We start from the raw sequence: 17,847 nt of genomic DNA, 5'->3' as shown, positions 1-17,847 counted from the left end.
AGGCCCGGGGCTCCCCTCGCCTGGAGTGCCCCCTTCTCCCCCCGCATGCCTGCCTGCCTGCCTTCCCTTCCCCGGCCCTCACCCGTGCCTTTTCTTTTTCTCCCTCCCCAGTCCACTTCGGTGCTAGCCCGCCTTGCTGGCCGCAGCCGGAGGAAATCAGCCTCTTTCTCCGTTGTAGCTGCTCAAAAGAAGTTGCAAATCAACTTTTGCTACTCAGATGCATGTAGTTTCTCCACACGAAAATATTAAGTGTTTTACAGGGCTGGGAAGCTGGTGGAGCTCTTGGGAACAGCTAAAGCATTGTGAAAGCGTGGAAATATTTCTGTGGGAGCTGTACTGATCGTTAAAACAAATAAATCGTTAATTGCTGTGAATTTTTGTTCTGTCCTATCTTCTTTTACCATTCTTTTTGTCCTATTCTCATTGCCAACAGATTTTGAGAAGAGAGGAAAGAAGGAAGTGTGTCCAATACTGGATCAGTTTCTTTGTCATGTTGCTAAGACTGGAGAGACGATGTAAGTGTGACTTTTTTGGTGATCTTCAGTTGTGGCTTACAACGCTTCTGTATTTTAAGTCAGTGGGATGCTACCCGGATTCTCTTTTTGTCTGTAGATTGCTTTGGTGAGCTAAATGATCTTGCTTTAGTTCCCATTTAATTTTGGACAGTTGTGGTTTGTTTGCTGGTAGTTAGTATTATCTACTGGGGAGGCTCTTTGTATGGGCTTTGCTGGGGGTATTTATCAGGTCTTACTGATCCTGCTCAGTACAGTAAACCTGTTGCTCTTTCTGCATTTTCTGTGACATTTGGGTTTTTTCACTGGAAAGTTTGGCTTGCTGTTGTGATGTCTCTGGTGTTGTAATATCTGTTCTATACAGTATCTAATAGTAGTATTTGCATAAAGATACGAATGGCTTAGCCCATTTCTTTCTAGCCTTTGTATACCGTGCTGTGTGATGATTGCGTCTGAATGCTTTTGATGAAGAGGAGAATCAGGAGGTGCTTTCTGCAGAGGAGGCGTATGGGAACTAACGAGCTGCTCTGAATTTCCGTAGTCGCTCGGCTTTCGGCTCGCACCAGAGTTTCACTTTTCCTCGACTTTCTTCCACGGATCACCCTCGCGGATTTCCGTCCGAAGGTGTGATGTAGCTGGAAGGAGCAGTGTTACGCGCTCCTTGTCAGGGATGAGCGCTGGTGCTGTGCTGGGTGACTTCCTTGCGGGATCACTATTTGGCAGGAAGGGGAAAGGCTTCCCTGGGTGCATCGCTAGAGAGTTGCTCACTTTCTGGCTCCCGGGCTGTCTCCTTGTTTTTGAGGCCTAGTGCCAGATTACAGGCTTCAGCAAGAGATACGTGCTTTTACCAGTGTTTTGTTAGCAACCAGCGATCGCAGGGGCTTTGTCTGAGTTTCTAGAATCCCTCTGACTTGTAAGAGGTTTGTAGGCTTTGGTGGTGGTGTGGGGTTTTTTGGGTGTTTTTGGTAGCTTGCTAGTACTGCTTGAATTACTGGTTTCGAAAGAAAACCAAGTTCTGAAATGTACTTTGCTCTTTGAATAGTAGGCTTTGGCTCAGCAGAAATACACAGCTGTAATGCTTAATATTTTGGTGTAGTACTTACTTTAGTATGGGCTTACTGTAGTGTGTTTTGTCTGTATAATATGTTAAAAATATTTTTCCTGTCCTGAAATATTTCTTCAGGCTGTTTTTATTGTTTCTGCCACTATTACATATAAGCCAAAGTAGTTCTAAAAAGTGATTGTATAGGGGCAAGTTCTTGGGAAAATTCTTCCCTATGTGAAACTTGGAGAATGAATAAACTCCTGATATTGTTTCCATTTGGGAAATCTAGATATTTTTTTTTAAATTATTATTTGAGTATAACAAAATATTGCTTAAACTTGAATCAGAATCTGACATCTGGAACTTCATGCAGGCCCTGTAGTTCTGTGTTTTCAGGGTTTTCTTTGGCTTTTTTTCAGGTCTGTAGTGTTTTTCAGCATTCTTGAACCTTTCAGTTGCATTAAATATTTTTTTAAAAAGTGTGGGATAGGGACATCAGAAGTATCTGATATAATCTGGAGTCAGACATGTAAATAATGCTTAATTTGCTTCCCATTATGTACCAAAGTCTGTATTTCTTCATCTAATATGTTTCTATTTTCACTGACGTGTTACGTATCAAAGTATCAGGAAGAAATGAGTAAAAATTAAAAACGCATGGTAAACATTCATGTAAAGGTTGGTAATATGCATCATAAGAACTTAATGTATTTTTAAGCTAGTACAGCTTAATCACTGTAGAAGTGTTCCTGAATACACAAACCTACGAAATACATGTTAATTCAAAATGACCTAAATAGTCTTTATTTCCAGTTATGCAAAAGTAACTTTAAAGGCTAAACCAGTAATAAATAGATTGCCTTGGAACAAGAAGATGAAATCTAAAATAATAGTTTGTATTGACCTTTATTAGGATTTTTATGAAGTTCAGAGCTCAGTTTGGAGGAGGAAAAAAAAAAAGGATGATTTAGTCAGGGGTAATTACACAAATGGTTTGCAGACTTATTTATTGAAAAACAATGGATCTTATTCAGTCACAGCCTGTTCCTAAAGTAACAAACAAAAAGTACCCGTGTAAGTGAGGACCAAGGCAAATAAGGACAAGTGAAATGTGAAGTATTTTGGTTTGAGTTATTGTTGTTTCTAGGAGAGTTGTGTAGTGTTCATGGATGGTCTCTCAGCTTTTTAACTGACTCTCTGATGAATACTCATTTTTAGATTGTATACTGCAGTCTACATGCTGGGTTAAATGTAAAGTGCTCTCACCCCCCCCCACACCCCAGACCTCTTTTGCATGTAGTTGCAAGAGAGCTTGTAAACAATTAGTAAACTTGGTTTGAAAGGGTGCTAATGAAATAAAATGACTTTTAAAGTTCTCATTGTGGCATACTTAGCTTGTTTAACAGACTGAAAGCACGGGCTGATGTAAGGCTGTCAGGTACCTCCCTGCCCCTGTTTGTTTCAATGTGCTTATTCATCTGAGTGAGTTACGAACAGGTAGATGCAGGTTTAGGTTAGGCTGTAATTTTACTAGTATTTCTCTTGGCAGCAGTCTTGGCTAACATGGGCCTCGTGTCACTATTTCACTTGTGCTTGTTCAACTGTTTATGTAGCTGCGTGGTAACCTAGAGCAGGAAACTGCTTGCAGTTGTAAGTAACTTTCTTTTTGGCAGTACTGTTTTTAACGAGGTTCAGTTCATTGATCCGGCTTGTTTTGTCCCTGTTAGCTGGTACGTCAAACCTCAGAGTGACTGAAGAGGTGGTGTAGGGGAGGAACAAAGGGTGAGAGTTGTCTAACCCAGCACTGCAACTACGACAAGGCTCTTCTGAGCATGTTTTTATTGTAATTAAGAGTCTTACTCATTTACAAGGAAGGACTGGAATAAAAATGTTGCTAAATTTGGTTACATTATCAGCGTAAACTTAGTTGTGTTATCAGTACCTTGCAGTAAAAGCCTGATCATGCAGTCACGTGTGTTAACTTCATCTATATGAAGTTTAAACTATCTTGTGCAAAGTTAACCATTCACTTGATTGTGAGATTATGGCCTGCATTTACAAAAGCCAGTCTAAACTTCCTTTATTGTAGGTGAACAGAAGCAAAAGCTTGATTGCTTGGCTACTTCAAAATATTTTTGTTTCTTGACAGTGGCTATGGGGAAACGTAGCCTTAGGTGAAATACGATGTTCGTGGTTCAACCTTTTTAATCTTGTGTTGAGTCGTAAGACTTTTTTATTTTCAGAGGAGTGATATACTCCTTAATTGACTTGACTTAGTTTACTAAGATCCTAACGTGGAATTTCCTTAGTGAGACCAAGTATAGTCAGGGAAGATCATTATAACCTCCTTTTCTCTAGTTTGTAAAAGATCAGCATGACTTGCAAAACTAAGTAAAGTGAAGAGACACAAAATTTGTTAGTCTTAATACTTGACTGTATCTGAAAGACTTCTTTACAAATGAGTATTTTTTATGCTTGTTTTTTTACATAAGAAATCACTTGTATATCTTTTCTGCAGTAGAAACAGCTTTAAGAGATGGTACAAAAGTCACAGCGCTGCAATACTAGAAGTGAAGTGCGAAAGTGAAACGTTGTTTTTGTTCTTTTGAAGAATTTTTAAAGAATGGATATGAAGATTACTTATCAGTTGTGACCTTGTGTCTTGTATTTAAAATAAATTTTCTCTTACCTTTTAGGAAATTCTCTTGGATTTAAAATCACTCTGCCCCTTCAATAGCAAAATGTTTCTAAACCATTTATGTAGCTACTTCACCAAGAAATCCAATTTGTTGGACTGGAAAGGAAAACTAGCATTTTCCTTGGCTTCTAAAGTTGAAAACAAAACTTAGAAAACAAAAGCAATCAAAAATTTTATGTCAATTTTCTCTGCATTTCCCTCACTCCTGCCCTGGGGCAGGCAGCCTATAAAGAACAGTTTTAATGGCATACTATAGTGGAAAGTATAATACAGATGCTGACTGACAGTGGAGGAATCCAGAAATAAGTAGTGAAGTACCAAAATCTGGAGAAATATAGTATATAGGCAGAAGTGATCAACTGTAAAATAGTCCTGGGCTTAGAGAACACTGGGCTGGCCAGGTTGTAATGCATTTATACCAGTTCTTGCTCTGAATGCAAGCTAAACAGCCATTAAAATGCATCTTGTTTTTATTTCTTTGTGTAGTCAAATTCTTTCTTCAGAGCTTTCCTGGAAGATCTGAAATATTAATTTGCACCTCATCTAAGCCTGAGGACAGAAGTTGTCTTTTCGCTAGTTTCCTTGAGGACCAACGTCAATGCTTTTCTGCAAAGTTCTTGAGTCAAGTTTGATACGTATGATTGTAGAGCAAATATGAACATTTATAGTATCATCAAAAGTAATGTAAGCTGGAAGGGACCTCTGGGGGTCATCTGGCCAGACCCTGTACTCAGGGGGAGCTAATTTCAGGATTAGCTTATGTTGCTTAGGTCTTTGTGAACCTCTTCCAAAAGTCTCCAGTGATGGCAATCCATAGCCTCGGTTTGGCTCCGTTTCACCACTTGACCACGTGCACTGGGAAGAATGTTTCCCTTGCAGCAACTTGGAGTTTCCTTTGGAGCAACCTGGGACCACTGCCTCTTACCCCTCGTTTGTGCATCTCTGAAGAGGGAGTCTGTTTCCACCTTGCCTGTACACAATTGCCCCTTCAGTGGTGAAAAGACAGCAGTTAGATTCCTTTACCATAGCCGCCTGTTTTCCAGAAGGCGTGCTGCCTCAGCTTCCCGCCTAGGTTGTGTGCTGCAGGTCTGTCAACCATCTTAGCAACCTTCTGCTCATCTCGCTCTTTCTGCTCTCCTGCATTGCATGTCCTCAAACCGGACATGGTGTTGTGGTTATGGACTCGTACGTGCCAGGTAGAGGGGTATAATCGCTTTCTCTGATATTGCAAACGTGACCCAACGTGCAGGCCACCTTTGTCACAATATCTGTCAGCAAGGCTGTGCTGACAGATACTCAGCTTCCCGGCCACCAGCACAGGTATTGGCCCTAGTATTGACTTTGGACAACGTCATTTGTAGCTGGTTGCACTTAGACTTTGGACCCATTGTCGGCAACCGTTGCCGTGTAGGCCTGATGGTCCACTGAGTCTGTAGCTATCCGTCTTGGCTACAGAGGTGCTGTGGGAGACTGTGCTGTGCATCTTGCTAAAGCTGAGTTAACAGCGTCCGCTGGTCTTCCCTCATCCACAGAGTCGGGTAGATCAGGGATGATTTGCTGTTGGTAAATCATACAGCTGTAAATATAAGTTATATTACTGTAGTCCTATCAAAGATAATGGCAAAAAGTATTTTTGACCCTTTGTATTGTACCCTATGTAGCAGTGAACATTTTTTTTTCTTACTACATTTTTGGAACACTTTTTTTGGATCAGTTTAGCTTTTATAATATTTCATTGCAGTGAAATAGTTTGTCAGCTGTAGAAAAAATGCGAGTGGGGATATGGTAGCAATGAATATGTATGAGAATAAGTTCCCATTCTCAGCTTTAGTGTTTTAATTATGTATTCTGAGCTCTTGTGTAGTAATTTCCCTTCTTATGTTACAGATATGTAGATTTTTGTAGCCATATGTCCTTTAACTTACTTAACATGCTTAAATCGAAGTTTACTTTTTTCTGTATTCTGTGTTCTCTAATTTTATTCAGCTAGCAGTTTTGTTGCTTTACATGTGTATGCTAGTATTTTTTGACTAGTTTGAAAATTTTCTTCTGATTTGGAGGCAAGCCATTACTGGGAAACCTTTAGAAATGTTGGGGGAGGGTGTAATTCCTCAAGATTTTTTTTTTTTTTTAATGAAATAAAACAATTCTCAAGTTCCTGCCATAATAAAAAGAATAATATTTTCTGGAAGAAGTCTGTGTGCCTTTGTTAGTATAGGCCTCTTCCATTTCCATGTTCTCAGCGAAGCAAGAGATGTGAGTAAACTTCCTTGCATTATTTCCTCCTATTATTCCTCACTAACTCCATTCTGGCTGGAATTATTCCCCACTAATTCCCATTCCACTGACACGGTGTTTTCTGTCTCGTAATCCACCGATGCCTCCAAAGGACAGGAATCTCAGCTGAAAAGCCTGCTCGTTTGTCTTTGTCAAAGATAGTTTAGCTTCCCATCTCTTTTACCTGTATTATAAAAAATTATTTATGTATCAGATGTACAGTTGCAGTACTTCAGAGGAATCAGTTGTGACACAGGTGAAATCGCTTGCTCCTTTAGGAAACGCACACTACGGTAGTGGTTTATTTCAAATGCTGCCACTTCAGATCTGTTGGGAGTGGGGTTTACAGTACAAAGGTCAAGCTTTAACTAACGTTATAAAATGTGCATGATGAACTGATCCTAATAAACTTTAGAGTACACGTGTAAGGGAAGACAAAAGGAAAGCTCATAGCATTTTGGTATAGTCGGACTATTTTCACTGTGAATATAACTGTATACGCATGCAGACTTTCATTTGTAAGTATGTCTGTCTTCCCTGTTGCTATATACAGTCTGTTCTTATAAGCACACTCCCCGCTAGTCTTTGCAGGCAGTTCACTGTTACTTTGCGCAGAAAACCATCCCACCATTTATTCTGTAGCTGTTAATACAGTTGCATGTGCTTCTGATGATCACCTTTAGTAGCATTCTGTTGGCATCCGTCTAGTCTTCAGGCTCAGCTCTCCTGCATTGCTTAATCTGTTGGCATCCTTCTACTCTTCAAGCTTAGCTCTCCTGCATTGCTTAATCGGATTTGTTCTCATCCTCAGAGTTTCTATCAGTTCTTACCTTTACCTCTTAGCAATGTTTCTTCACGGCTGTAGTGGCTGCCTCGGTATTACCTCTGTCTTTTCCAGTGGGCCTCAAGTCTCCCGTTCCACAGTGGCCTTGCTCGTTACTATTTCATTTGAAGTACCGTCCCAGATGTTTGGGTATTGTTCCACTCCATATTACACTTTACAGCAGCAAGGATGTTTTTCTGTTTTGACCTTGTAATTGGTGGGCCTTGCTCCCTCTTCCTGTCTGCAGATTTTGGGAAGGTTCGTGCACATGTTGGGGGAAAGGAACAAGGCAATGGTGTGTGCAGAAGGGAGGTTACAAAGCAGTCTGGCTGTCTTGGAGTGGTGGATTATCAGGTTTGTGGATAAACCAGACTGATGCAGCTTTTCCGCAAAGCTGGTGTCTGACAGGTCTCAGTTTTAGAAATAATAGTATTTGAAGACAGCTACAGAATTTCCATGGTGGCTACACCTGATGAGGTTTTGTTCAGAAGTGGTAAGGGAGGGGATGACGCAGAAACATCTAATGGCTGTGTATTAGGTCACTGAGGTAGGGTACACCTTGTCAGCCCAAGCTTAGTGTGTGTCAGCTGAACTGCCTTGTGCAGAAGCCAACTGGGTGGCTTTTGTTTCTGGTTTTGGAAGGAATTAGTAATTTCCCTGATCCTAGTAGTACTGCTTTCAGACCTGAGTGAAGCCTGTTTTTTTGTGGGACAATGCGTGAACTGGCAAACATAGGAATACAGTGCAAAGTAAATCCAGATCCAGTAGTTGCACAGGGTGCGTTTTCCTTAATCTGTTTTCCCAGCTTTATTGCTCAATATAGTGAAGATTTGATAGTATTATCTCAGTGTGGTCTATGGCTCTTCTGAGGTAACCTGTGGATCTCTATGCTCTGGTCATTTAACGGTGATAGCTACACTTACCAGATGAGTTACAGCATTTCTTTTATTTCTTTGGTTATTCTGTGCAAACTGGCGATACCTGAAATGACTTCAGTGTCCTGTATTAGTAGATATGTGGAATTTAGTTTGCATGTGGAAGAGGTGATATATTTATATATGCAATTACTCAAACATTAATTTTATATTACTCGATTTTTCTGTAGGTAGCTCGTACAGAGACAGTGTTTTTAACTTGCTGCAAATTCAGGAACAGTTTTAAATATGCTTCACATATTGCATAATACTTTTCTTAGATTTTTGACTCCTGGGCTTCTGCTATACAAGTTTATTGAGAAAGTGTCATCTATTTAATGTTTCTGTATTCTGCCCACATCAACTCCAGAGTACTGTAGAATTCTGTTGTGCCTTTGCCCGACGGATTATTTTTCTGTGCAATATCTATTGAATGGGATGCACTCTGAATTGTGCTATGGAATTCCTGCAGAATCTCTACTATACAGCGCACAGCGTCACTCTTGAAACATGCCTTAGTGAACACTAATCTGCTCAGTCAAATTTTATCTGAAATGGAAATAAGTAAAAGCTAAGAATAATGCACAGAATTGTTTGAGTTGAAATAAATATGGTTGTCTAAACTTCGACAAAATGTCCAATCATGTTAAAGGTAGATCTGGATTCTGTAAGTGGTTTTTGGGCGGTATTTTGGGACAGATAATGCCTGTCTTCTAGTGACGATCTGTTTGGCTAGTGCTATGCAAATGCAGCTACAGTTATCTTTGGCATAAATGTTCTTAGGGCTCATGTGATTGTAACTTGTGAGAGAAGTCAGATACCTTCCCTCCTCCCAAACTCTTTGTGCTAGTTGCTTAAGTGTTACTGTTTACAATTCTAAGGTTGATGTGAATGTCCTTTCATTGAAGTTTAAAGACTAAAAATTAAATTTCAATAATACGGTCACTGAAATCATCCAGATTTCAGTGGATTATCCAGAACTAGAGAAATAAAATCTGTTGGGGTAAAGTATCCTGTAAAGTATGTGACAGCAGGAAGATACTAGGTCTGCATATATTGTGGCATAAGTTTAGCATGGTTCCCTGAACCATGAAAATAAAAAAGAAAAAGAAAAAAGGTAACTAAATTGTAAATAAGTTAAGTATAGCTCATACTGCTCAAATGGGAGGACTTAACTGGTATTTGGTGCTTGTCCAAAAGTCTGTTTGTAAGACTTGGAGGCCTTTGTAGTTGGTGTGCACTTAATAGGAAAGTCACTATCTGGGGTGATCATTCTACTTGTAGCAAAACTTGAGATTTATAAGAAATGTTATTTGAATACGTGCATAAATGAAATTGTGTGAAGAATAAGAAATCAGGGTAAGGTAAGAATTTACATATTGGTACACAGTGCAGAAGCACATTAAGTGGAATAGTTTGGTAAATACACCAGCTTATTCTTATCAGCCAAAGGTAACTTCAGGTAAATTTTCAGGTGGAAGAGGGAAATTTAATGAAAATACCACTACTTCTACTTTTGTCTTTATAGATAAGCTGCTGCCAGTGGTTTGTGGAAGTTTTGAAGGCTTTCAGTTCCTTTTGCATATTGCTTTCCACTCTGCTATAAAGAATTTAATTCTTGAATGGAGAATCTGTTGTAAACTTGTACTTTTTTTTTGTTGTGTGATCAGTTTTTGCCTTTAAAATAAAATGACAGGTACTTGAGTTTGGTTTCAGATAATTATATTAAGAGATGTACTTTCCTGAAAAATTCTGAGTCCTAGTTCAGATTTTTTCTGTTCTGCGGAACAGCTGTATTCTGTTGGAGTCAGCTGAATATTTATCAGCAGAGATCAGAATTAGTCCCTTGATGATTGCAGATACTACTTTAATGTCTTCATCAGCTGTCTGTTTCCATAACTAGGTCTTAATCTTTGTCGTTCCTGGCAGTAGCAGTAGTAACTTGCAAGTAGTAGAGAGGTGAACACTCACACTACTGAAGTAGATGTAGTTCTAATGTATTGCAGTTTCTGTGGTTCCGGAATGAGCTTGTCATGCTCACAAGAAGGAGAGCAAAGACTTAATTTAGGCTGACAACAGTCAGCAAGTGAAAATGGTAAAATACCTTCTGAGCTTGTGGGAAATACCAGTTTTTCCTCTTTTGAGCTCTTCAATACGTTTTTAATTAAAGTGAAAGGTAACATGAGGTCAAATCCTACTAAAGATAAAGCGCGAGAGCATTTTAATTTTACATGAATTACCAGGTGAAAGTGAACAGGATGCTCCCCCAGGAAGAGTGCTTGCCAGCGTGTTTTCCTAACAGGAGTACACCGTTTACAGCAAAGCACAGTGGTGCAGTAAATTCACCGTGCTGCATCACCTAAAGTTTAAAAATTTACTGCTCATTCAGAAACACCGATAAAGAATCTAGCGCTTGCTTACGGTTTTAATTTAATGTTAGGTTGAAGGGTTTGTCTGCTTGCCAGAAGCATTTAAGAAACTAGTCTGCATTGAGGCACAGGGGATTTTTACAGTGTAAATCTATTGTCATTGTTTGGAATTTCCCATGTTAATCTGCACTGTGTGGATGGGCAAAATACAACAGTGTGCAAATTGATGAGACTAAAATTAACTGCATCAAAAAAGTGTTACAGTAAAGCACGGGAAGTAGAAGACAGTTGAAAATGCAATGAATATTTGAAGAAAGAGTGGAATTAAGTAAGCTACTTTTTTTTTTTTTTTTTTTTTTTTTTTTCTGGTGCATGAGTGCAGCTGCTTAGAGGAATGGCTCTGCTCTCTGCTAGTCACATCACAGGTCTTACTCTTCCTTATCTGTAGCACTAATTTTGCGGTTAGATTAGTGATCTGCTTCATCTCCCTGTGTGTGGGATCACAGGAATGCGTGGGAGCAGCAGAGCAGGCTTTGTGCCTTTTGGTGTAGACCAGGTGTAAGGTTAAGTACATGGTGGGGCTGCACCCTCCTTCTCTGCACCGTGATGGAATCCCTGCTGAGCTACGGCGTAGCTAATCTCCCCGTTAATGGGAGTTCAGTGTTGCCAGCTTTCTACCCCAGAATTTTTTGTAGTTACTTTCTGAAAAAATCCAAAGCCATTTCTCTGCCCTTGAGCACTCCTCCATAAGATGCAGTCTTTATTGTTTATAGAATAAATAGTGAAATGGTAATTCCTGTACAAAACCTAAAATTGAAAATGGCACAGGGGTTTATTTTTGTATGCAAATGCTGGGAATTGTGTTTTACAGGCAGCTCTTAACAGGATTTTTAGCTTGTGCACCCCCTTTTATGTAACTGTGTGCTTCCAGGTATCCTTGTTTATACCCAATCAATATATCTGGAATTAGGATGTGCTAAGTAAGGTAAAGGTCAAAACAACAACAAAATAATAGAGGGAGGGGGCTCTACCTACTGTCTTTCCATCCCAAAGAACAGAGATAACCGAGGAAGGAGATGACTGAGGCCACTCTCTTCCTCTCGCTCTGCATTCCCCGAGAGGACTGCAGTCCATCAATTCCTCTGCGCAGCTTTAGCTACTGGCTCTGCTGGAGAGGACCTCTCCGACGCGTGCTCCAGTCGCTGTGCGCTGCCGGGGAGTGGGACGGTCAGTCCTGGGCAGGCTCCCGCTGCTGACTCCCAGGTGCTGCCCTTTCCGCTTCTCACGCCTGGGGGTAAGTTCTGTGCTCTCTGGTGGCAGAGGTGGGGCTTTGGTTTGAGAAGTGGCATATTCCATCTGGTGTACAATATTCCTGTTTTGGATACATCTTCGAGGCTGTGGAAGAGCACGCTGGAAAGTTTGCCACCTTGCACGCAGGTTTGAATTGGATACGTGATTGCTGGTTGCACTTAATTTTCTGTGCCTTTTGGCTTTTCAAATGGTTTTGGAGATGCCATTGATAGACCAGAATAGATGGTCTTGGTAGATAGTTTTGGATGAAACTTTAATTTGCTTCTGACAGCCTGAGGAAATGACTGTGTCTTAGAGTGTATTTTCCATCTTCTATGAGTTGTAGAGCAGGGCACAGAAGAGAAGAAACCATTATTAAAGTTGGCAAGTTATTTCACTTAAAAACACCTGTTTCCTACTAGCAAGTCTCTGGGAGTGTAATCTAAGTCAACAATAATTGCGGGGGGGGAGCTAATATAAATTACTCATATCTCTTGTTATATGTTAAGTGAATCCCTCCAAGATTGTCCTGTGGTTCTTTCCTTCTGTGTTCTGAGGACTTTGCCTTAAAATCAGTTTAGCTGAACATGAAGTGTTTGCATCCGAAATACATTATTTTGTACTTTCTTTTTTGTTATTTCTGCTTGTCAGAGAGCTAATGTTAGGAGAAGGGTGGAGAGGGCGGTGTTTCTTTCTTTCACGAAGTTCTGATGTTTCTTTTATGGCCTGTTCGATGAACAAAATCAATATTAGATCTACTTTGTTTCCCTTTTCATTTTATTTTCTTTGTGGTATGTAGCACCTCTCCAAAACAGATGGCATCCTCTTAAAATTTAAACCAAGTAATTTTGTAAGGAACTTGCACACTGTGAAATCTGCAGACAGACATCCCACCAGGACTCCTGGGACTCTTAATGTTTTAAGTACATAGCTAGGCCTCTAGAAGCTTAACATCCCTTCAATATAATGTTTTTCTTAATTAAACCTGTAATCTGTGAGGCAATTCCAGAAAGATTTACGAAATAATTGGAGTACCTTCGTTTCAGGAGGTAGCCTTATTTCAGGCACTCTGAATTCTTCCTCCTGTTCTTCTGTTAACTTCAGGTTTTGTCCTGCTTACCTTCCATGGCTCGTCTTGAAGCTTGAAACTTAAAATCCTGTAGTTTGTCTAAAGTGTGTAAGCCATGTGTACTACCTTAGTGTTACGTCTGATATTTTAATACAGTTACTAAAAAGGGAGATGGGTAACTTACCCTAGTTGTCTGCTGCACATGTGGAGACTTGTAATCCAAACTGTGCTTAATGTCCAAGTCATGAGGTAACGTTGGGGATCACTGTGTTGTAGGAGAGCCTTCCAGTGTCGTACTAAGTACACGAGAAAGAACTATACCGCTTGTTCAACACAGACGTTTTTTCCTTAAAAATATTAAGGAAAGCACTGTGTTAGTATGAAGGAGGTAGGGATATTGCAATTACCTTTCCTTGTTCCAATTCTCTGAAAGTGTTTATCTGTGATTCTTCGGATTGCAAGACTTTCCTCTCTGTTTTGGGTTCTTAAGTTGCCTTTCACTATTAGTTATGTTACTTGGTGTTTAATGTTTGTCAAATCTTGCCCAAACAACTTTGTTGAACATTCTGGCTTTTTGCTCTTTTTGTTGAAATTTCAAGTTTCCCAAAGTGAATATACCAAGTGGCAAAAGAATCAAATAGAAAAACTTGTCCAGTGTTTGGAAGAAAATATCAGTTATTTCTCTGACACAAAAAACATCTTGATAGTGCAAGCTATTGACAGGGGGTTCTCCTCTTTCACAATAACCAGTATGTTCAGGGAGAAAGCTGCTTTCTCAGTTTCATCAGTACATTTTCATGTGAACATTTTGAGTAAGCAGGAGGTAAGGGAATGAGGAGAATTCTTTTGCATTCTGGGAGTGATAGGATTAGAATATTTCCACAGAAAATGCAATTTTGTTCTTGATGAGCGTGTTTGGAAAGACAAAGTCTGTGCAAATCATGTTAGTAGAGAAGCAATCATACCTTGCAAGCAACTTTGTGCTAGTAATTCTTTTAAATCAAAGCATAGCATCAGATTACTTGGACTACTTTCTGTCTAAGGTGACCCCGTCCCTTATTGAAGAGTGCTTTTTAGAAATCTACCAATTCTATTTGATAAACTTGGTTGATGTTGCTCAGCAAACTTCGGTTGATCTGTAATAATTAATGAGTTCCAACAGAAAATCATGTAGTTAAGGTACGGATGTGAAATAGTTTGTGTTTATTAGAGAACAAAGTTATTTAGGATTGTGTTCTTTTTTGTTTCCACTCTGGTAATGCTAGGTTATGTCCCTAGTCTAAAATTTTTTTAAAAATTCTTCCTTCCCTGTGCAATGGAGATATTTTTGCTGCCCCATCAACTTCCAGTGCATAAGTATGTTATTGTTGTACTGTTCTGACTGTAGAGTTTCCTTATGCTCCTTTGTGTCTTTTTTCATAGGGCTTAACTTTCTTGTCTTCAGTTACTAATTCTGGCCCTGTCCAGGGGTTTTGTATGTTTGTGGGAGGAACTTTTTTGATTATTTTTGGTGTGTTTGGTTTTTTTGCGTAGCCTGTAATTTTGTTTAATCTTTGCTTGCTCATTTCATGTCGTATGTCTTCCTCCACTTTTTTTTTTAAGCCTTTTCTCATGCTGCCTCTAATTATATGTAAATATTTTCAAAACTTGCTTATGTTTCTGTTATTGGCTGTTGGGTCAGGTGCTGTCTGCTTTCCTGTTTAATTTCTGTAAAACACAGGGTATCTTCAAACACTTAAGTCTCTTCCATCTATGTTTCTCTGTTATGTTTCTAACCTTTACTTAAATTGCAAGGCCATTCTGGTACCTTAAAGCACAATTAGTAGCGTATGTTTCTAACCTTTACTTAAATTGCAAGGCCAAGGACTGCATTCTGGTACAGTATGACAGTGTTAAACATATTTTCATACCTTAAAGCACAATTAGTAGCATATTTAAATCTAGGACATAGTATTATCTATTAAAGTAATGTGCAAAGGCTGAACTGTTGGACTCTGGCTTCTGTGCTTTCATCTGTTGCTCGAATATTAAAGGTGCTTTTTAGAACTTTTTAAGTTGTTAACTGCCAGCGTTTATATCGGTCCTGGGAGATGTGTGGTTCTGCTCTGATATATGTATCTACACAAGCTATAGTTGTGGAAGTGTATATAGTTGTGCTGTAGTTGCTTCTTTCAGCCATTCATTACTGCCTCTGGTGACTCTTTTTTCCTTGCTAGGTGCTTTTTTCATATAACCAGTTTCTTCCTCTGATTTTCTGTACATCGCAGCAAAACCTTTAGGTTGATATAAGAGAGGGATGGTGCAGGAGCTGGTGGGAGGGAAGTGGAGGACTCCTTATTTAAGAAAAAATGCCAGCTTGCGATGACGTGGAGTATCTGTGAAACTGCAGGCTCTTTAGCCCAGGGGAGCTGTCTTTCAGGTATATTTACACAGGATGACCCAGATATTGTAGTGATAGATGCTTTAGATACACATAAAATGTATATAATTTCAAAATTGTTATTTGCTAGAATAAAAGTACACTGAACCAAAACATTTTAGGATCAACAAATTTTTTAAAGTATTATTTCTGAAGATATTTTTACAGATCATACAGTGTTCATAGGAAATGTTTGTGAGTGGCTATAAAAGAGCTCTCAAAGTTGCTAGTACAAATTCACAAGTGACTGTAGGGGACAGGAGAAGCATGGTTTAGAAGACATAAGCATGCATTTAGAAAAGGCCAATTATGTACAATGCTGAGTGGGAAGAGCAAATATTTATAAACAAGCCTGCTCAGAAGAAGGCATGAATAGTATTTTTTCCATGGAATGTCTTCATTTTGGTTTCTTTACAGAGCTTAAAGTGTTTGTCAGTTATTTTCCAGTGTATAAAACTTAATGAGGTTGTACCTAAAGCTGTGTGGAAGACTATTTTCCTTCACTTCCTTTTGGCTCTTGATTTAGCTACAGAAGGTATTGACCAAACATTGCTCATTTTCAGTGTCTCCCATCGTATAACAAAGCACCTAAACCTGAAGGTCTTGCATCCTAATGCTAGAGGTGTTATCAGGGAGCTTGTGAACATGTGGAATATTTTTTTTTTTCTTGAAAATGGGTAATCACCATTTGTTTATCTCTTCTCACTACTGTTGTCTGGCTTTCTAAGTGACCAGTCTTGCAGTGTATGCTGATAACTCAAAATTTCTAGAGGTATAGATACAGATTGCTTTGCTAATTAGGAGGATGTGCCATTTTTAATTGTAATTTTTGTGTTGTATCGGCTTAACCTGTTGTTTACGAATGTCATGGCTTAACCCCTGTGGGCAACTAGGCACCACAAAGCCACTTGCTCACCCTCTTCCCAAAGCCACTTGCTCACCCTCTTCCCAATTGGGGAGGGAATCAGGGGAGAGGTGTAAAACATGGGGGTTGAGATAAAGACAGTTGAATAGGACTTTAAGGGGAAATAATAGTAATGATAAAAGAATATACAAAACAAGTGCTGCACGATGCAGTTGCTCACCGCCCACTGACCGGTGCCCAGCCTGTTCCTCAGCAGCGATTGCTCTCCCCCAGCCAACTCCCCCCAGTTTCTATACTGGGCATGGTGCCATATGGTCTGGAATAGCCCTGTGGGCAGTTGGGGTCAGCTGTCCTGGCCGTGCCCCCTTCCCAGCTTCTTGTGCACCCAGCAGAGCAGGGGAAGCTGGAAAGGCCTTGACTCAGCGCGAGCCCTGCTCAGCAAGAACCAAACCATCAGGGTGTTATCAGCATTCTTCTGGTATGAAATCCAAAACACAGCACTATGTCAGCTGCTAGGAAGAAAATTAACGCTATCCCAGCCAAAACTGGGACAATGAACTAAATGTTTTTCTCTATGGATGAGATGCAAGTGAATTTCAAGAGTTTAGCTGATACAAACTTCTAAGTGCCTCTTTCATAGACTGGTAAAATGGGAAAGGTAACTTTCCTCTGTTGACACTCACTTTTGATCACTTCCACCAAAGTTAATGGAAATTAAGGAAATCTTACTGTCCCTGCAGATTTTTTTTTTTTTTGGGTCAGAATCTGTTATTTTAACTATTTCTTTTTTTCAGATATGCAGCCAGATACTTTTCAGCTTTGTAGATTGAGTTGAGTGTAATCTTTTATAAACAGTTTAGGAAGTGTTCAAACTTTGCAGTACATTGTCACAAGTGTAGATAAGTAGTCATTAAGGTTGCTTGAACTAAGATTCATCTTTTAAATAAATCTTTTATTAATCCACCTTGTATAAGTAGTCATTAAGGTTGCTTGAACTAAGATTCTTTTATGTAAATCTTTTATTAATCCACCTTGTGTATTATGTTTCTTTTCTGAGGACTTGTTCAGAGTTAGCTTAAACTAGAGGCATAGCATACAGCTGTCTAGGAGGTAGAATGTCCATGTCTGATAACATGGTGGTAGATGCTGCTGTTGCTGAGAGAGGGATGGGCTTTGGGGGGAACGGAAGCAATTACAGTTCCGTGTGAAAGCAGGAGCAGAAACCTGCCTTCTAGAGCTGCTCCCCCTTGCTTTTGAAGTATTTTCTTCCTCCTGTAGGAATAGTGTGTAGTTCTGTCCCCTTTCTAGCAGCCTGGCAGACACGGGATAGTAAGTAGGTGAGGTGAGAAAGAGGGGAAGAGGGACTGCTCCTTACTGGGTGGGTAGGAAAGGCAGGAAGGAGGTAACTGAAGGGTGGGGTGCAAAAGTTGGAGATTCTTCATCCTAGGATAACGATAGAAGAGTCGTGCCTAAAAGAAACAAGTGACCGGCATTGTAGCCTCCAGAAAACTTCCTCCTCCTTCCTGCCTTCCAGGAATCCACTGTGTTTGCCACTGCAGGACTGAA

General features: G+C 39.8%; 1 protein-coding gene across 1 annotated transcript in view; it reads left to right on the top strand.

Annotated features, from left to right (window-relative positions):
• The first annotated feature begins 437 nt into the window (after nucleotides 1–437).
• PPP4R2 (protein phosphatase 4 regulatory subunit 2) overlaps nucleotides 438–17,847 on the top strand; it is a 32,406-nt gene continuing 14,996 nt past the window's right edge. The window contains exon 1 of the mRNA XM_035901387.1: nucleotides 438–515. Coding sequence (XP_035757280.1) covers nucleotides 514–515 — 2 coding nt within the window. The 5' untranslated portion in view covers nucleotides 438–513. The remainder of the gene's footprint in view (nucleotides 516–17,847) is intronic.

Source organism: Egretta garzetta, unplaced genomic scaffold, assembly GCF_000687185.1.
Source record: "Egretta garzetta isolate BGI_Z169 unplaced genomic scaffold, ASM68718v1 scaffold228, whole genome shotgun sequence".
Lineage (NCBI taxonomy): Eukaryota > Metazoa > Chordata > Aves > Pelecaniformes > Ardeidae > Egretta > Egretta garzetta.
Note: the sequence above shows the minus strand (reverse complement) of the source record. Positions and strands in the feature narration are given on the sequence as shown.